We start from the raw sequence: 21,756 nt of genomic DNA, 5'->3' as shown, positions 1-21,756 counted from the left end.
CCCCTCCGATGCCGAGCGCCTCTATCGTCGCTGCTCGCCACCACTGAGTTCTTCCCGCGCGACATTCGCTCCATCCTTCAACAACAAACTCACCCTCGGCACCTTCATCGCCGTCCCAAGCGGGTCTTTTAGTCCAGACACTTGGCCCGGGTCGGACTTATTCCTCTCGGACCCACCCGAATCATGGGCGGTTATCAGCGTCTGGAACTGTAAGGAAGTGTTCACGCTGGAGGTCCGGGGCGCGTCGCTCGTGAAGCGCACTCTTGCCAAAATGACGCGGATTGTGGACCGGGCATTGCCGTTTCTGCAGCTGCCATCGATTCCGAATTTTTTCAGGCCGTTCGGGTTTCACTTAATGTACGGATTAGGAGGGGAAGGACCTGAGGGCGGCGAAGATGGTGAAGCTTTGTGCGGGCACGCGCACAACTCGCGGAAACAGGGTGCGTGGTTGTGGAGCGGTGGGACGGAGGTTTCGTGCTGCGAACCATTGAAGTTAGGGATTCCGCACTGGAAGATGCTATCATGCGCCGAGGATTTATGGTGTATCAAGAGGCTCGGGGAAGACTATAGTGACGGCTCTGTCGGCGACTGGACAAATCTTATCCTGGATTGTCCATTTTTGTTGATCCCAGAGAATTCTAATTCTAGTTCTCCAATCCAAAAAACGAGGGAAACAAGAGCTACGAAGTGTAATGAAAGCGCATGTCGTTTTGCTTCTTAGGTTGGCTGTTCAGTCTCCTGCTTTTCCGCGAGATTTTCTCGGGGGAACGACTTTGAGTTTGACGGTGGAAAAGAAAAGCAGAGAATGAAGACGGAGGCGTGGATTTTTGTCATTGTAAAGTTAAAAAGAATATCCTCAAGCCTCTGTAATTTGAAATTAGCTTTTGTGTAAATGGAGGTGGCTTTCTTTTTGGATCCCCTCGAAGCCAACAAACGCAACCTTTAGCCTCCGGTGTCCTGTATTTGCCTGTATCATCTTTTGGGACTTCCCTCGTTATTCCAAAATCTAATCATTGGAATTGTCTAATCTGTATAATGGGACTTGGACCTTGTGAGAGTGTTCCCAGCGTGAATCAGAATATCCAATGGGTATTTGAAATGTGCAACACGGATGGTAGCGAAGAGATTCGAGTCTCTTAATTATCATTCCAAAATTGATTTTTAGAACTGTTTATAAAAAATATTATTTAAAAGAGGGACAATCTCTTGAATAATTTTAGATTGTTTTTGCGGAATTAATTTGAATCATACCGGGATAAAAAAAAATTATATTTAATAATGTGAATGGGTGTGGATAATTGTGTGTTTGATAATAATGTGAATGCGTGTGGGTACAGGTGGGGGACCTAGGACCTTATCCTACTATGTTTTGTTCGATAGGGTTCCTCGTATCTTGCTTATTGAAGGCAGTGGGAATCAGATGACATGGTGGCCATTATTAAGTCCAAATGTTCATCCCTTAATTTACTATTATATTCAGAGAACCTAGAGCAGAGATTCCTGGGGGACATTCTCTCTCTCTCTCTCTCTCACAAACTTTCTCTTTTGGAGCGATTGGCTCTCTGTGCAAGATGGAGATTGCTGTGCCATTAATGGAGAGAGAGGCTGTGTTTATAGCTTGGCTCGCGTTGACCTCCTGAAGGACTTTGTAGTTAAAATATGAGAAGGCACGTTTCCGAATAAGGACGTACAGAAAAGTAGGAAACAGCCTAACGCATGCATATTATTTTACAATGTTGATGTTGGTATTCTAAATTAAACCAGGCAGCCTTGGTGGGACCTTCCATCGGGTTTAGTTTCCGAAGCAAGTTGGCGCGAGATATGGTTTTAAATATATTACTACAAGAGTTCAACCGTCAAATAATTACTCTCACAAGTCACACGTAACATTAGTAAGTTCTTTCTTGGTCAGTCAAATCATTGCAAGATCCAAGCTCTTCTTAGGTGCTAATATAATAAAACTGATTGAATTACCAAGTGGTAGGTTCAGTTCAATTCAAGGTTGCTACCTACCTGCAAAAGTTAATTATACCAGCTTTCACTCCGATTGTCCCCAAGCCTCGCAGGCGCCATCATTGAAAACACTAAAGTATGCGGGAAAATACTCTTAGATCCCACCTAAGGAATTTGCATACAGAGAAATTCTTGATTTACTAAAGCTGTCAATGATGTATATTTATTAGTAGAATTGTTCAGTTAATAGCTAAGCAGCAATAATTGAGAACTTCACTAAATGACACGTGGTTTTAGAATAATTTTATGATTTCAAGAAAATCTTTGTAGGGGGAATTGAAAGTGATTTTTCCAAAACATGATGAAAATATAATTGTAATAAAGGGAAATGTTAATGAATAATAATGATGTAGGGTGAATTGGGGGAGGGGAGGGAATGAGATTCCAAATCTGCTTTTGTAGCAGCAAAATTAATGGTGTGGGATAGCAGTAAAGAGGAGGATATGTGAATTGGATGGATATAATGAGCTGAAGAAGTTGTTGGGAGAAATATGAGAGGCATGACACGACTGGGCATGCCTGTCTGTGTACCATAATAAGATACGATTCGATTATTGTTGTAAGGGAAATAATCGAAGACCAAGTATCAACTAAATTTGAATCTAACCAAAAGAACCAGTCCTCCCGGGGACAAATTAAAATCCCCAATCTCTTTTATAAGAGATCGATGTCCCTATTCAATTACAGGAGAGTAGGTGTTAGGCAAGGCTGGAGCACGCTGCGGCTAAGCCTATATATGGTGATTACTAAGTAATTGACAAATCTCTTAGGTGTGGAAACCTCACTTTCCAGCTTCATAATGTGGAGATTATACTAATCGAATTGGGAGCTCCAGATAGGGATTGCCGCGCAATCTACACTAATTAACAACTATTCTATTATGACAGCTACAAAAAAAAAAAAATCGTCTTAAATTAAGATTTAGTTGAAGGGTTTTTTTTTTAAAAAAAAAATTTAGCCCTAAATATAGAACCTCAATTTTTCTTGAGTCCTTCTAATATTTATTCCACATGATCCTCATAAATTTTTCCATGTTTTTTTTTTCACGTGCTTTCTCTCACACATTTGATCTTATTGAAAAAAAAAGATATTTTAGAAAAAGTTTTACGTTTTTAACATAATAACAATAGCAGCAGCAAACTTAACTAATTTTCTTAATTTTCGTGAATTAATTAATTATGTCTCATATCGTTAAGGGATTTTACCTTTATTTTATTATAAGTGATCTATGTTCTTTGTTCACCTGTACCATAAATAAGATCAATCTATGCTATATCCGCGGATAACGTACTCTTAATCCCGCCAAAATATTATGGGATTTTACCCTAATCTTGTTAAAACGTTATTCATATTTTTTTGTATGAACATTTATTATCTGGCTTGTGATGGATATGAGAATATTAATTAACTGTACAAGTAAGAATAGCTATTATACCATCATTTTTTTTTTGTAGCCACAAGATTTGAATTTTTATTAAGGAAATCATATCTATTTCATAAAATCCAATCAACATTGGTATTATCCATAGTTTTTGCCATTAACTTAAATGAACTCAATTAGCACTATCATTTTTGGAGAAGAATTATGATTTCTTAAAAGATATACAATATTTATTTCATTTTTTATTTTTATTTACAAAAGTATTTCGTATTTAATTTTTGTTAACATTATTCAATTTCATGGATTAATAAATACTGACTCCATTATCTAATATAAGTAATAAAATGGGAGAAACTTTTGTTACTAAATATAAATAATATTACAAACTTTCATGAATATTTAACGGATGCTTGCAAAAATAGTTCTCATAATTATCCACTTCAACTGTCCATTTTTTCTTTCCTATGCTTCGTCCCAGATTATAAGATACTTTTAAATAAAATCTCACATATCAATAAACCTCATTAAATATATTTAACAATCTTATCTTAAAAAAAAATGTAAACTTTTCAAAATACTTATCATTTAATATATTGAAAAGAGAAGTAATAGAAATTAATTATAGAGAGAGAAAGGATAATATTGAAATTAATACATTTAATGAAACCTTACTATACTCAATTGTTCTATATTTTGGGGTGAAATAACTTTTTCAAAAGTATCTTATAATTTGAGATGGAGAAAGTATTATATCTTTTATTGCCAAGCTATCCTATACTCTATATTTATTGGGCCCAAAATAGTAAAGATATTTTATTTTAAACACAAACCAATTTCTTAATTAATAACCATATATGCTTAACCTCATCTATTGCTTATATTGGGCAAATGAGGGGTGGAATTTGAATGAATGTGACTTGGCGAAGCAAAGCCTATTTCGCTGGTTTGATCATGTGGACAATGATGACAAATGGCATCTTCATATTCCGTCTTGGAATTTGATTACCTTATTTTCAAATCAGGAGTTAATTAACAAGTGAGATTATCTTTAAGCAATTCTCGTATCTCTTTGAGGGGGAAAAATCTCTCTCTTTTCTTCATCTATAAAGTGGGATTAGACGTGTGTCCATCGTTGTCGGGAAGTTTAGGTGACAAGATCACTAATTAACATTATCCTTTCATAAGGTCCACCAGATTTGAATGGCCTTTATCTAAAAATCATGTTTGTCTCTAGTACATATACTATATAATGAAAAGCAATTAGAAATAACCCTACATTGACTAACTTGTTTAGGTGTCCTAATCAAGTAATTAAATCAAGGTCAATTGAATTATTTCAAGCAATTATGTGAATCACAATGTGCAGGTGGGCTGAGGCCTGGCTTCAGCCACGTATACGTTCAAAGAAAATATGGCTCAAAGTCTATATCAGCCTTAAAACCTGGGCTTGTTTTAGTTGGACTCAGAGAACAGTGCAAATATATATATTTATACATATGAAGCCCAACTTGGATCTTAAAATGGAATGGTAGCCCTCAAATAGGAGATAACATGCATGCTCTTGATAACAAGATCCATGTGATATACCCATTTGAGTCCGAGTTCTTTGTATTATGGAGATTTTTCTGTATGGACTTTTAATATACTGCAGATGTCTGTATTATTAAGAGTCTACCATGCTAGTACTACTAGCTGATTTGATGATTCAAAATTTAAATTCTGGCATATAAAACGTGGTGGCTTTTTGAGGCTTGCAAGATTCTTATGAATTTAGATGCATACACCTGGAAACACTTCTATTTCAGTACAGCAAAATTTTAGAGTCCATGCCTATTCTCTGAGCAAGTGATACAGCAACAATCCACCCAGAATATAATTTAATATTCTTGTTGCCAATATTGCTCAGAATTTCATGGAAGAAGCAGCTTGGAAGATGTCAGCAAAGCTCATAGCTCCCTAGTCCTAATGCTGCAAAACATGTTCTAAGACATTGATTGTCTGCCGCTTGTAGATGGGGTAGATTTTGTTTCCTCCATGACTGTAGAAGTAGGGCTCTCTGAAGTATCAGAGCTAGTAATCTCACCATTTCTTTCCCTGCTTGACCAAATCTTAGAGATTATCTTCTTTGACATGAGCAATCCTTTCATCTTACTAGCTGCTAGTTTATCAGCATTTCCTTTTCCACCACCATCGTTGCTGCTGCTTCTGTCACTGCCATGTGATAATTTTAGTGTAGCAAGTTGGCCTTTAAGAGCATCCCATTCTTCTTCTGTATTGGTTGTGGTAGATCTTGAGCTGCCATGAGACCCGTCAGGAAGCGAGTTCCTAGTACACTTTGGAGCATCCAATGTTGCGGTCCCACCAGATGATTTTGTGGCTCTAAGCTGCTCAAAGAAGAGAACTTGCACAACTGCTCTCAAGGGAAGCCTCTCATTCTGCACAGCATGCATGCAGGCTTCTGCTGACAACTTCTTGCAATCCATTAACCGGCATATTCTTTTCCTCTCACTCTTGTTGATTTTGGGGTGTTCCTGCATTGCATAACACAATCAGGCTGAGAAACTTGAACAATTATCTTGCTAGAAATGGACATCAGTGCTGCAAATACTATGAATCAAACAGATCAGCTATGTTCTCTGGTATTGGCCTCATGATACTGCTTTTAGGTAACCTGAGGAAGATAGCAGCATATATGATTGGCTTGAAAAATTTATCCACATGACAGTGCAAGTGTTAAGAGGAGTAAGGAAAAAAATCACCTTTAAATACATGTCAACGGCTCTGTAAAGGCTATCATGAGATGGTCTTGGAAAGCTTGATACCAATTCAGCAATAATGATGAATTTCGAGAGAGGCAAACTGGGATCACGCGCAATCTCAGCAAGGTAGTTATCCACTAATTTTGCTACCTTCGGCTTAGAAGTATCCGACACCTTCCTTGGGCTTCTGATTTCTTGCAATTCATCTCCTCCCATACGAGAATCGGTTTTCTGATAACTCTGCTCAAATGCCACAAACTCTTCAACTAGCCTTTGTACAGTATCAACATCAAACATCACTGTCTCACCAACTGATGCTGGAATCAAAAGATCAGATAGTGTAGCCTCCTCAAGATTCTGCCCTATTCTCCTCATCAGTTCAGATATCTCCAACTCTTCATATTCCAAAACAATTGATGCCTTTAATAACTTGAGCAAGAAACTGCAAGAGACATTGTCCATCTCAACAGGCAGTAGTCGGATGATAGTATCCAACAGTAATCTATATTTCATGTTGTCACTTTTTTGTATCACTCCCTTGTCAAAACCTGGTAACCTTCTTGAGGCATAAGCATTTAAAGCTTCTCCAATTACAGCCCCAGAGACATTGCCTTGGGTTATAATTGTTATCATGACTCGCTTATAAAGATCGAGTTGAAGCTCACAAAGGTCTTCCACCCACCAGTCCACTGGAACTGTCTGATGTTTCCTCACACTGTCCCAATGAGAATCATTCCCATTTTCAAAGGAAAGCTTTTTCCTGTTATAGGTATATGGCCAATCCACCTTGGATGTATCCATTGAAGCCTTGGAAGCTATAGAGTCGAGGCAATGACTCACTATTTTAAGTTCTTCAGACCATGGAAGAAGATAGCGAGTAGTTTGAAGAACAATGATTGAGTCTTTCCAACTCTTGAAAATGCTGTAGTTAAGGAAGACTTCAATCTTGTAGATGAGGTTTCCTTTCTCAGAAGTTTCATACATCTCAAGATACTCTGCTGCACATCTGGCTGCAACAACGTTGTATGCGTTGAGGGTGACTGTCATGCCATAACAGAACTTGGCACATGCTTCAAAAGCAGCAGATCCTCCAGGAATGTCATGAATCTGAATTTCACCATTAGTGTCCTCATTTGTGTTCGTAACCAACTTTTGCAATCGGGAACACTTGGATAAAAGAGGAAACTGTAGGCATAAATAAGAAACAAGCTCAAGATCAGCACCCCAGAGAATATTATGAATCAGATTAAATAAACCTGTCTAGAAAATGAGTGTCCTTGATTAACAAACCAATTGCTTGAGATACTCACAACCAGAGTAGTTGACAAGTCAATATAAAATCCAAGCAAGGTATCACGCATTTACTTTCACAACATATGAAATTTATTGCATTGTTTGACCTTATTCCTTTGGAACCCTTAATTCCTTATTCATACGAATTTGGTAAAATATTAACTGCAGGGCATATAGTGATCATGTGGTCAGTAGATTCTTACCTTATGGAGATAAAATTTCACGTCTCCAACACTGATGACTATGTCAGTTGCCAAATCAGTCACATATCTGGAAAAATATACCCTAGCTCATGTTAGTCTTAAACAAAGCAAACAATTCAGGAAGTAGAAGAAATAGGAAACTCTGAAGAGGAAAGGCTGAAAAAAGAGAGCTGATTTACAGAACAGAATGACAACACATATAATTCTTGTTAATGATAATTTCTGATTTTCCAGCATCCATGTAACAGGACTGCCGATAGAATTACCCAAGCGAATATTGTCCGAAAGAATGTTCAAATGACAAAAAACCAAATGTGCCACTCAGCGTTGATCTTGGATCTATCATAGATGATGAACAACGTTTAACATTAAAGTATGAATAAGCATAGTACAAGAACTACACATCAAAGATGAAAATTTCAATGCTGCCTGGAAAATATTCCTGGTGATCTGCGTTAAAAAAAAAAAAAAGGCTATCCAAGACAAAAAACATGAAGTTTTCAATAATACGGTATGGAAGATTGATATTTATGGAAGAGGAACATGTTAAAAATCATCTTTCAGACAAACAAGGCTCAAAGAGATAAATGGGGCATTTTGGGAGGAAATTAACAAGCACGGGCTCAATAAACTCAAAATATAATATGATGATACCTGATATTATCGCCATCAGATTGAAAACAATCAGGCTTAGATCCAAGTTTCATGAACTTCATCCTGCCCCCCTATTGATCCAATTCCTGAATGCTAATCCTTCACTCAAATTCAAGGGAAGACGAGAGATGAATGTTATAGAAGAATGGTATATTTCCTTGTATGACCGAATCTTTTCCCAGAAAACGAGGCCAGAAAGAGAAGCAAGAAGTGGTTTTTCCTCTGTGATTATGAGAATTAGTCCTCCAATAGAAGGAGAAGAGATCAAGAGACTGAAAGAAGAGATTGTTCATTGAATTGGCAACACAGCCCAAGGAGCACGGCGAAGAGGTTCAAGAAAGGAGACATTGGTCACAGAGACAATCTCGAACATAATGTAAAATTTCTCAAAACCAGAGACACCCCCACTTGCTCAATACTGAGTACTGACACCACCGACCCGCTCACTTATTTATTTATCTCTCTTTCTTCTCATCGTTGATATTCCCAAGCAAAGCAATAGTCTTTCTGGTTCAGAACTCAAATTCCCTGCTCAACATTCTTTTACTATACACCTTTTGAGCGCTCTATCTGTTCCTCCTTCGAACCCAAGCACCTGCGTCACAAGACAGCATATTTTAGAACATCACGCAAACAGTAGACAAAGGGCATAAATTTTGGTTGGAGTCTTGGACGACCAAACTTTATTACTCTTCTGTAGGAATAAGGTTCTTGTTCACTTCTCTTGAAGAACATGTGGGAAATAACAGTTTGTCAGACTCGGAAAGTTGCATGCCAAGCTAATTAATTAGATTCGGAGAAACAGCGAGCAGAGGAATTCCATGGTTGGCAATGAAATGGTGAAGCAGAATGAGGAGATGGGAAGTGAGGAACGAAGCATGGCTAGCAAAAGCAGAGAGGGAGAATATTCGGTGTGGGAATATTTGAGAAACCAAAGTAGATCGGAGGACAAACAGAGAGATACAAGAAGATAAGGGGACAGGACTGAGGCTAAAGAGATATGAAATCTGAAAGCATGTCTGGAATTGCCAAAGTAGAAAGAACCAAACAAGATTGGTCGCGACAAAAACACAAAGCTGAAAGCTCTTACTGTACATGTGACTGTGTCAATATTATACATACACCAACACACAGGCATAAAGATCCCCACGTATCACAAACACTGGCCAAGCGTATAAAAGAGATAATAAGAGGCTTAAAAAGAAAAAGCCAATCAACATCAGAATTTGCCCCCAGAAATAATCAGACTCGCTATACTTACTGGGTTGGGTTTCTTGATATAAGCTACACAACAAAAGCATTCACAAGTTGTTAAACACTTTTAGCTGTGTTCACATATCAAGAGTTTATTTTTCCTTACAGAAAGTAACGTGAATTGTGGCTCTTGCTGGCTATTTGGCATTCTTTGGTCTGCAGGTCGGTACGACCAAGAAAAGTAAAGGCAAAGCAGCCCAATCAAGACGCATTGAAAAGGAATCATAAATCATAAATATGAAATGCAAATCTTTTACATAATCACATGCACTTCAATCTATGAGTACTATAACAACGAGTGGGCCCCGCGGAGCCTGCCTGACTCTCTTCCCATACACAATGCATGCAATGCACATTCATCTGACAAACAATCGCCTTCGCTTCGGTCTACGGAAGTGTGAGTGAAAGAAAAATACCATTTTTTGTTTTTTATTTTGAATAGACCAGCCACGGCTAAGAATTAAGACCCAGTAGTTACAAACTAATCACAAAAAATCCGATCGTAGAATGTTTTTAAGCCTGGAGACAGGAACATTGAAAATCTTAATATTGAAATGTACAAGTCACTTGATGACCAAAGCAATCGATATATTAACTCACGTCTCTAAAAACCTAGTCAATGAATCCGCCAATCGCGGATAAATAGACTTTTAGTCATGCTGATAATACTAATGAGAGGATAAGTCTGATGGTGTTCATTGAATGGCTTCTACAGAGTCACTATAAACGTTTTCCTTTTCAACACATGGTTTGAACCCTTCCAAAATCCCAAAAATCTTATCCCAAAGATAAATAATTTTATAGGATAAGATGACAAAAAAGATTCTTAAGGGTTCGGATGCTATCTGGTCTCATAGTTTAGTAGCCAAATAGTCATTTTCCCTTACTTTAATAAACAATAAGATATGATATATAAACTGAGTTTGTTCTAAAATTTAGCATTGAAAATGAAAACGAAACTTCATTCATATAAAAACCTTAAGTGAGCCGTATTGTTAATTACTTGTAACTAGTTAACTTTTTATAAATTATATATTGATGTTGATTAATTAATTTACATGCTGCGCATATGCCAGTGAGAGGTAGGTAAAATACGTAATAAACAAATATGTAGCTAAGAGTTATTTCTTATCCTAGCCTTAGTCCCTAAATTCAATATGCAATGCTCCAATCTGCTTCTTGCAAAAATCATCAATACTCAATTAAATATGGCACACCTTCGTTTTGTTTCATGATATATTCTCTATCCACATGCATGTGTCACCACCATAATATATATATAATATGCTTCAATTTGTTTGTTATTTTCTTTGCTAAAGAATCTTTTTCCCAGAAAATCAGAATCCCATAAATATTCATTTAACTCTCTACGTGATGCTCGCCTGACACGAATGGTGGTTTATAATTAATACACAAGTATAAAAACGGAATAGATTGGTACTTTCTTTATTTAAAAATATAAGGTATTTTTAATCAAATATCATCGTTCAATAAAGTAGTTACCTACTTTTCAACCAACCATATATTTTTATATTTATTCTTATTAAACACCCTACAATGAATATAAGGTCATAATCAATAGATGCACTTTTGAAAAAAGATAATGATTACACCTTAAAAGACTAAAAATATTTTATATTTTTTAATATCCAACTCCTCCAAAAATGTCTTATATTTTTTAACGAAAAAAATATATTTATATATACATTGAAAGATTTTATATTAATCAAAAGTTTGAGGGATTCATTATCAATATTCATCCATACACTATTATTTAAATGCAGTTAGGTACTATGCATATTCAAATGGAAGATATGAAGTTGTGCATAGATATAATTAGTTATCATATTGAAATGCAAGATTTTTATGGATTTAAATCCGACAAATGATTCAAATCTAATCCTTCAATAAGTATTTCAATTATAATCATTAAATTTTATCAATACTTAAAAATTATCAAAATATATTTCCTTAAAGTAATTAAGTGCAATCCTTGTGATGAGAACATTTCTCATGACTGTCCCCTCTACAATTCAAAACAACTATTGATCTGATTTATGATTTGATTTGATATGATTTTGAAGGTGATATTTGATATTCTTACAAAATCCCTTACATTCGTTCAATTAAATTAATAGTTATCATTGTGTCATGGGAGACATACACTAATCAAGTGGGTGAATATGTGCCAATCATTGAATTCAAATCTAATTTTTACAAAGTGCATTTTATTTACCATTATTTAGTGTTCTATTACTGAAATTTTATACTAATTCATAAATCACCTTGATCTTTACCTATAAATTGTGTCATTTTTAAATTTCTTAACGAGTTGAATCGGATTCTCGGAGTTTTAATTGTTCAGGCATTAATAGTATGATAAATAAGATTTTTTAATTGTCCGAGCTATATTTAATCTTTATAAATTCTCTTGTCTGATTATAATTTTTATACATAATTTTTGTAAAAATATATCTAATTTCCGTAAACAGTATTTAAAAATATATCACTTATGTGTTAAAAATAAAAGTCAAAGAGTATTTTCACATCGATGTGACAAAAATACTTGACTTAAGTTTAGACAGTAACTTACAATGTATATGTGTAGTATTTGATAGAGGAATTAATAATAAAAAAGTGAAAAATGTCATAATCTTCTAGAAGGGAATATAATGCAGACACAATGAGCATAAATTCAAAAATTGTGCACCCTAAAGCAGGACGACAAGTTGAAAGACGGGGCAATTGGATGACTTCATCACTTGCATTGCTGGTAATTTATGTTTGGAATTTTGACCAATTTCCTCCATTTACATCTTAAGATATTTCTTAAATTTCTGGCTTTAAACTTTAAAGTCTCAACTTTCAGTCTGTTAATTTTCTGTAATTGATTATTTATGAATTATGATCATACAATCGCCAAAAAAGCAGCAGAACCAAAAAGAAAAGTTTTTTTTTTTCCCAAAGACAGGTTTTTTTAATTATTTTTTTCTTACATATAATGTAATTATCTGTTTATGGTGTATAATCGCCATTTATTTCTCTATAGATTACATCTTATCATAATAAGACTAGCCGTCGGGTGTTTTTGTTCCTTTTTAATCTAATCTTTATTTTGCTAAATACAAAACACCTAATGTTTATTTTTTTATTATTTCTATGGATAAAAAATGTTAAATAGAAAGCATGAATTTGGCTATAAGAGTGAACTATTAGAATTACTTAATTATAAAACTTTATTATTTAATTTTATAGCTCAAAAAACTAAAAAAATAATATAAGAATCGATAAATTATACGTTAGATCTTTTTAATTACTTATTTTGCCTTAAGCCCTAAAATCTCTTGACACGGCCTTATAATTTAGTATATCTAAACTTTAACTTAATGTAATTTAATTTTATAATTTGTCTCGATTAAAATTCAATCTCAGAAGAACTTTAAATCAATGCAATGTAGTCCCATGGTTTTAGCTATTTAAAAAATTAGTCACTAATTAAGTTTTGAGAAATAATTTTAATCCTTACCAAATTTATTTTCTATAATATAAGGACTAACCTTTTAAATAATTAAAATTAAAGAGAATGTATTACAGGGACTATTATGCTGAGACAAAGTTTGGAAATTAGACTGCAATCAATATAAAATTATAAGAAGGAAATGATTAATTTTCTCACAAATATGTGTTACAGTTGTTACTCACTTACATGTTACTTCTTTTATCTCTTCAATAAACTCTCCCTTCCCTATCACTAAAAGAAATTTATGCTACATATTCAACCTTCGCACTTTTTTTTTTTTTTTGGGTTGCCGAAAAGAGAGAATTTTGTACTTATCCTTCGTACTTACTTTTTGAATTTTTTAACAAAGCCATTGAACAGCGACACATCGATTACTTTTTTCACCGAAGAAACAAAAAAGCAGAATATTTGTTATGACAAGGAAAGGATTGCGAAATCTTAAAAGAAAAAAAAAAGGTAAAAACAAAGACAATGGTGAAGGTATATAATATATAATGGGAGGAACATGCATGGCCATGGATTTATGTGTTCATGTAACCATGTCTGGTCATTTGCTTCGGGAACTCATCTTTGCACCAAATCATGAGTCTTGCTCTTTCAAAAATCTTGTAACTAGCTGCAATTTACATGTCTCACAAAAATTAAAATTAACTGTGACAATACATGAATATAAATTAAATATAGCAACAACATCTTGATAAAAAAATATAGCAGAAACAAAAAAATAATAAAATAAAATAAATTAATATATAAGCCTTTGTATATCCTTTTCTTTAACATTAAGGGCAAGCTAGAACAATTTAAACATAGCTAAGATAGAGCCCACAATCTTCCACAAGTGTATCTTTGTACCATTAGGGTTGTTGGAAAGGTTCTATAACATTTTATGTGTGTGTGTATTGTAAACGCATCCTTTAACATGATGATACTTATAGAGAATTATAATTAAAGTTAGAGGTTTTTGTTTTTTCAATGTCTCGTCAGTCTTCTCTTCACCCGAAAAGGACGACAAATGAAAAGCTACTCAATGAATGGATACCTATTTGCGTCTTCTCGTTCTCACACTGCTAATTTGTTGGCGAAAAGGAAAAACCAATAATGCACCTAACTAAGATTATGGCACATGCACAAAATGCATTAATCTATCAACAATTAAAAAAATAGTTACTGATCAAACTTATATATTTAGATGTTAAAGTTTTTTTACACATGTATAAAAGAATTTCATGTAATATACAAGAAAGTAAAAATAGGATTAGTCAATGAACTTGTTAAGATAATGATTTAAGAGTCGCTAATCCAATTATTGTTGAACTAGAATTAACCTAGTTATAATTATAGTAATATAATTAATTAATTAAAATATATTTATATAAATCTAAAAAAAGTAATATGTATTTAAATAAAAGAAGCATTAATTTATAAGTAAATGAAACATTTATGTATAAATCACTTGTTAATTTTCTTATGTTACTCATTATATTGCAACATAATGGAAGATGGATATTTTGATGTATTTTTTAGGATTTTATTATTTAAAGGAATGCCTAACATATTGTAATGGAATTTCAAATTTGTATTACGCCTAATTTGAAGACACACACACACACACACACACATTATATCTCACACAAACACACACATATAAATGTTCCTTAGTTGAAATTTTTTTCTTTAAAGAAGTGAAAAGAAAATGAGAGAATCTAGGACCAGCATGTGGAGGAAAGAAAATGTATAAAAAGACAGGAAATAAGCCTACCTGAATATTGAAACGTAGTTCGTCGATATCAGGCACATATATATGTATGTATGTATATATATATATATGCATATATATATATGTACATAGGATATTTGCATTTAGATCCCACCATTTTGTTGGGATGTAATTAAATGGTACGAAACATTGAATTATTTGAAGTAGAAAGCGAGAGGTGAGTTTGTTGAATGATTTGGTTTTGACCAAGAAAAAGAACATAACCACATTAGTGTATATGAGACATTGAGACTTGTCAGTGAAAGGTTAATTAGGGAATATATCCCTAACAGTCAGCTGATATGATGGTGACAAAGCAAACTGAACAATAGCTTTCATGTACAGAGCTTAGCTTGGATGCACTTCATCACTATCACTACCTTCACCGTTCAGTCTAAATCCAATGCGACTCAACGTGCCCCAGAATTAGGCTTTTCTTCGTAAAGAAAGAAGGCATTCAACTTCATCTTCTTCCTCAAAGCCCCATCACGTCATTGTTCCATTTTCTTCTTGGGAAAACACTAAGCCTATATCACCATGTTTCACAGTATGGAGGTGCTTTCATCAAGTCGTGTGCAAATGTAAAGAGATAGACTAGTGCTGATTACAATGGAACTCATCTTGAAAAGATTCGTATAAATGTAACTGGTCATCAACTTAGCTTGATGCATCTTTTCCCTAGGTTAGTTTGATTCATGCATTTAACAAGAATAAAGGATGTTGACGAGGAAAAAATCAAGAATTAAGGATGGGGTGAGATAAACTAGATCTTTGTAGTTACAAGTTGGAGAGATGGTATGTATTAGGGCAATATATATAACCTTGATTTGTGTCACACTACAACACATTATTCGATATCCGCCCATATAATATGTAAATATTTGCAAAATTATCAAATGACAAGATCTGAGGTTAAAGTTCAAAATAATGACTTCCAAAATCAAGTATCTACGTATGTGTATTTTAATGATCTGATATTTATATAAGACATTGACATATGAATTCATTTAATTTAAAAGAGATCCTGTTAAAAAGGTGAAAAAAATTATCCCCCCTATTTTAATTTACAGAAAGTTGGAATGGCTTCAGACTTTAATAGGATTCCAATTCAGGTCTGTGACACAAGAATTTTCATAGAATATTACATGCCCTGGTGTAAAATAAGAGCAAGCAAAAGTACTAATTAAAGAATTCGTACGTCCTGACCCAGCGTAGCTATACTTCATTGTGATATCAAATTTATCAGATTTTCCTCCCAACACCCAAAATGAAAAAGAAAGCCCCACATTAACAATTAACAGGAAAAAAGCAGAATGATTAGGTGGACAAAACATGAAGGTGAACAGTGAGGGGGAAACCAGAAAGGTGGGACGGGGACGTACAAAAAGGGGGGAAAAACAGAGAGAGAATATTGAGAAAGAGAAGAGAAGTAAGTTATGGAGTGAAGTTAAGCATGAAACATTTGATTTTGATTTTTGATTATATGTACACACAATATATGAATGACTTTGGTATTTTCTGAGCACATTCCAGTCCTGTTTATTTATTACTTTTCCAAGCTTTTTTCGCCGGGTCTGCAACACCATTGTCCTTCCCACCTCAAGAGACGCCATATTTCTTATCTTTCTGCTGCACAATCTCGTTTTCCCATCATCAATTAGTTATTCTGAATCGGGAAAAACGTTGAACGACACATTAGCGAAAGGAAGTACCGCATCTCGATTTATATATTTTTATTTCACTTCAGTTTCATCAGATCAGAGTGGCGCAGCGGAAGCGTGGTGGGCCCATAACCCACAGGTCCCAGGATCGAAACCTGGCTCTGATACAGAGTGGCTTCCGATATTTTAATTTTTCTCACCGTCCGATATTGCCCCCATCCAACGGTACTCGTTTTGACACATCTCACGATCCTTATCCCTTTTCAAACGGTGTTGGGCCGAGACGTCACTCCCAATTCGCATTGGGTTACTTCGTTTCTGTTTTTTCGCAACACTCATTGGGTATTCGGGCTCCTCATTCTGAATATAAGCGAGGGCTTTTAAAAAAACAAAACAAAAGGAAAAGGAAAATTAAAAAATAGGCATTTTACTATTTTAGTTTCAAAACAAAGTGGATTTTCATTTTAAATTAATATATTTGGACATAAAAATTTAAATGAATATAAATTAATGTTCAAATGATCTTTTATTTGTTATTTATTGTGCATTGCGTTCCTTCCCCCCCTCTGAACTACTAATATTTGAGGTTGGCTGAAAATAAAATGATACTTTACTCACCTATATTGTTCAACTAAAAGATTATTTGTCGAGGAAAATTTAAAATATTTATTTCATTTAAATTCAGATTATCTTCTTAGATTGATAAATAAACACAGAATGACAGAAAATCTAAAGTTTACAGTGTCTATTTATTTCATGTATCTTGAGTGTTTGAGTCCCTAAATATTTAGAAAGAGGCTTATTTACTTGGGAATTTGAAAGTTGTTTTTAACGTAGAACTCAAGCAGATAACACTTCTTCCTGTAAAGTTGCAAAGATTATAACCATAATTTAAAATAAACTTATGATTGAAAAAAATTTGTAAATAGAATTTTGAATAATCACCATTAATGAAGTAATTGATTAATAATAATGATGACAGAATAAGTACTTTATATGAAAATTTTATGTATGTTTCTTTAATTAGATGATACAAACGAGACCTTTAGATATTAGGTGCAATACATATTTCATAGGCAAGATGAAATGCACAATTGTATAGAAATATTAAATATACACATCAACCCAAAATTGGACAATATGTACAGTGACCTGGCAACTAATAAATAATAATTGAGTCATTTTGTGGGATGTAACATCCATGATTTCATGTTATGATAGAATCTTTAAGATTGTTACTTGGTTCCTTTTCCTTAGTTGCGGGGGGCAAATAAAGAAAAATATTAATTAACTCAATGCAAACGGCATGTTTCTTTTTTATGAACTCATATAATATAATTTTTGGAGACAAATTCTATTTTATCATACAAAACATTCATTTTCTTATTATTTACAAGTATTTTCATATTAAAGACAATTTTATTTTTAATATGCTCAAAGAGATTATGGTTGATGGCTTAGTTAAAAATAATATGATGAAGATAATTAAAGATCTAATTTGTACAAAGCGGCAGGTACAAATACAGCATACTTACAGAAAAGAAAATACTTGTGTTGATCGGTTAGTTAATGTTAGTCTTTTACAGATTTTAATTTAAAAGAATTTATTTTTTCTCCTGTTAGTTTAGTTGATTCTTTGTATAGGGATAAAAAGGGTGTCATTGTCCTGCATGAAATTTTAGTATAATTCTGCTGGAATTTTGGCCCTCTTTGCTTATGAAAAAAAAAAAAGGATAATTAGAAGCAATCCTCTTAGAGAGGTATGCTATTTTCTTTTTATTTAAAAATTATTTCTTATTTGACTTTTGTTAACATTATTCAATTTTATATAAGGATCAAACAATTCCTGATTAATGCTCCATATAAGTAATGTAATGGGGGACACCTGTGTTACTAAATGTAAGTAACGGAGGTAGTAGCATGAATATCTCAAACTTAAAGAAGCAAGCCAGATACTCAGCCTGAGCGTGCAGGAATAATTGTCTGGCAATCTGAGACTTCTGACAACATCCTCGTCTTGTTCATCTTCATTTTCATATTCGTTGTTAAGGAGAATTACATCAGCAGCAGAGTCATCTTGTTCTTCACTTTTCCGTGCCTCTTTCATATCCTTCGCTAAACCTGCAGGATCCTTATAGTTGTCATCATCGAGCTCTTGGTTTGAGCAATCATCATCATCATCAGTTTCATACTCTGTGAACAGGTAGAGCTCACTGAATCAAGTTGCTCATCCCAAAAGTCTCCAAACTCTTGGCTTTTCACTGGCACAACATTATCTACTTCTGCAACATCATTTCTATCTCCATCCATCTGCAAAATTGATTCTATTACATACATAAGGCTTCCTTAATCTTCTTCAGGAAGGTTTCCCTGAAAAACAAGGTCTTCCTCTAGCTAGTTATTCAACATCAGAACCAAACTGATTATTATTTATATATTTTGATGTGATATTATTATCATTTCCCCTAAGGAAAACCCTCCCAAATTCCAGTAACAAAGATGATTCTTTTTCATTTATAGGACCCTTTCTAAACAAAAAAACAAAAGAAAAATCCTCGCAAATTCATTTTCACGGATTTCATTCCTCGTTTGGACTGACGCTGGTCAAAGAAATATATAAATTCACATTCGTCCCATCAAACCAGAGCCAAAAATTCAAGCGGATCAGAATTATTCAGCCCGAATAAACCAGAATCCAAACAGATTTAACTATCTAAGAAGCTCGAATAGCCAAGTCTCACTAAAATTCTTTCAAACTTGGGTAGCCTGAATATTCAAATTTTTATTTTTAAAATCATTTCTAATTAATTTTTTTACTTTAAAATTAATTATTACATTTTATAAAATTATAAAATATATTTTTTGATACTTAAATGATGTGTAGGACTCAAATATATGATATTTTAATATAAAATAACCTAAAACTTAATTAATTAATTAATATTTATTATATTTAATATATTTTGTAAAAACAAAATATTTATTCGGGTCTTCAAGCCAAGCCTGAACCCAATCAGGTTTGGTCCAAATTTTCTCGGGCCTATTACCCAAATAAGCCAAAACATAAAAAAATTATATTTTTTTTAAACTCAGTCTTAGCTTTTTTTTAGATGGATTCGGACTAATTTATTAGGCTCAACTCAAATCACCAACCCTATATCAAACGAGCTTGCTTAGGCGGCATGAATCAGCCCTTACAGTAGGGAAATTTTGTTAATCTGGTTAGTTGATAGACGGCCCATATTCTTTGAATTTTGAGAGTATGGACAAGAATCCTAAATTAATGCTCGTAAGGATTTCAACATTGTCTAGTTCTGCCATTTTTCAAAACTTTACTTTTTCCCTTCCTTGGGGTAATTGTAGGGTAGGGATGACAATCTATGTTTGATAATTTGTGAGTTTTTTCACCTTAACTGGACATCTACCCAATAGGGCACCATAAACATTTGACTCTTTTGTGTGTTTTTCAGAAGAAATTGGATGATATTTCTTCAGTTTAGTTGCAAGATATTAAAACTGCTCAAAGTGCACGCTTGCTTGCTAGATTTTGCTTGAGCTACTTAGCCGTCGTTTGATTGTTAAAATAAAATGGATTAAAAAAATCAAAATATAAATAAATTAAATCATATTTTATGCTTTTGATCCTCTCTTTGCCGTTAGGAGTTGGTAGATGATGAGAGAAGATTTTAACTCTTTATACTGACCGTTTAATGTTTTAATATGATATTTCCAATTAATCATTCAAAACAAATTGACTCTTTAGATTTCAGGTTCAAGGTAAAGTGAGGACAAGTCTTGTTCTGAATTCACCTCTTATACTTCCCTTGTAGATTTACAACATTATCGATGATGAGATTTGAGCGTCTAATTAAAAAGGATTGTTTTCAAAATGAATCTTTTATTTATATATGAACTATTATTGAATTTTTTTTTATCCATAGACGTCCGAATTGGTTTAAAAGAAATTTATTGAGAGGTAAATGTAATAATAAAAATTTTAGTCTTTTAAATTTATTTTAATTATTGATTTGGTTTCTATTCAAGTTTAATTTTTAACAATTTAATTTCTTAAAATTGCCTCAATTTTGGATTTGCAAGGTAACACTATTAAAATCTATCAATACGAATAGTATAATATTAACGGTAGTTATATAAATTAATGAAAAAAAATGTAATTATCTAGTCAAGGAGAAACAGGACTTAGAAATGCTCTAAGACAAAAGAACAAAATGTAATAAAATGAATTGCACTAATTTATTCTCACTTGGTTGCATATACATAGTACTTGTCAAATGTTTGACATATTTTGCACATTTGATTAACTTAAGAATCTATTTTAGTTTTAAAACTTTAAGGACTAATGTGATAATTTAAGAAAATTTAAGTAACAAAATCAATAAAAATTTAATATAAGGAATCATATTGATAACTTAGATAAATTTAAAAGATTAAAAGTTTTAATATTCTTAAAAAAATTTGGTTTTCAGTGTTAGATAAGGTGGGATGGCTACGTACAATCATATGAATATTTTTTTTTAAAAAAATATGGTTCCTCACGAGTTCCATTAGCATATTGGAATTGTCGATTATGTGTCAACATAGAAACTGAAAAAAGAAAAGCCCCGCGAAGAAATTAACAAGAGGGAAAGCAAGATTAGGTAGGGGAAGCATGAAGGTGAAGGGGGATGAAAGATTGAGAGAGAAGAGAAGTGAAGGAGTTAAGGAAAGCATCCAACATTTGATTTTTGATTACATTTAGGAATCGCTTTAGCACTTTGCTTAGCACACCCTATGGGCTATGCCTATTCTCACCCCAAAGATTCGCCACATTCCTCCTCTCTTTATTTCAGTCTCTCCCACTTTTTTCCTCTTCATTTTTTTTTATTTTTTAATTCTTATCCTTCATTAATTTTATTATTTAAAATAATTATTTAATAAAATAATTTGCGATGAGGATTTAAAAAAGTAAGTGAATGGAGGAAAAAAAAATTAAAAAATTTAAAAGAGTAAGTGAATGGAGAAAAAAAAATTGGAGAGACCTTCCTCCTTTTCTTTTTTTTTTTTTTTGGCTGTCCTTCTTCTCTTCTCTCTCACTCCCACTTACGTCAGCAATCCGGGGTTCTGCACCCGGACCATTTATTGCCCAAAACGTTAGCACAAAAAATGTTGGGGATGACATTTCCTGATCCTGAACAGTATCACGTGTTATTAGTATATATTCTCTCCATTTAAAATATAAAATATTTAAAAAAAATTAAATGT

The 21,756-nt window shown here is 33.5% G+C and overlaps 1 protein-coding gene, 1 non-coding gene and 1 pseudogene across 5 annotated transcripts; 2 read left to right on the top strand and 1 right to left on the bottom strand.

Annotated features, from left to right (window-relative positions):
• The first annotated feature begins 4 nt into the window (after positions 1-4).
• Positions 5-642, top strand: LOC129298624 (probable N-acetyltransferase HLS1-like; annotated as a pseudogene).
• Positions 643-5,135: 4,493 nt separating this feature from the next.
• LOC129298627 (BTB/POZ domain-containing protein NPY5-like) lies at positions 5,136-9,689 on the bottom strand. 4 transcript variants are annotated; one of them, XM_054937054.1, is made up of 5 exons: positions 9,565-9,689; positions 8,304-8,898; positions 7,650-7,716; positions 6,154-7,338; positions 5,136-5,925 (listed from the first exon to the last, which is right to left on the bottom strand). In XM_054937054.1, the coding sequence occupies exons 2-5, from the start codon at positions 8,363-8,365 to the stop codon at positions 5,377-5,379; spliced, it is 1,863 nt and encodes a 620-aa protein (XP_054793029.1). In that variant the 5' UTR covers positions 8,366-8,898; positions 9,565-9,689; the 3' UTR covers positions 5,136-5,376. The 4 variants fall into 4 exon arrangements, with proteins under 4 accessions (XP_054793029.1, XP_054793028.1, XP_054793026.1 ...); XM_054937053.1 differs by lacking the exon at positions 9,565-9,689 and adding an exon at positions 8,981-9,446; XM_054937051.1 differs by lacking the exon at positions 9,565-9,689 and adding an exon at positions 8,986-9,446.
• Positions 9,690-16,589: 6,900 nt separating this feature from the next.
• TRNAM-CAU (transfer RNA methionine (anticodon CAU)) lies at positions 16,590-16,661 on the top strand. The gene has a single exon. It is a non-coding gene; the product is annotated as a tRNA-Met (tRNA).
• The last annotated feature ends 5,095 nt before the right edge of the window (positions 16,662-21,756 follow it).

This window comes from Prosopis cineraria, unplaced genomic scaffold (genome assembly GCF_029017545.1).
Source record: "Prosopis cineraria cultivar Desert tree isolate PC_DT_omini unplaced genomic scaffold, ASM2901754v1 PC866, whole genome shotgun sequence".
NCBI classification, from domain to species: Eukaryota; Viridiplantae; Streptophyta; class Magnoliopsida; order Fabales; family Fabaceae; genus Prosopis; species Prosopis cineraria.
Note: the sequence above shows the minus strand (reverse complement) of the source record. Positions and strands in the feature narration are given on the sequence as shown.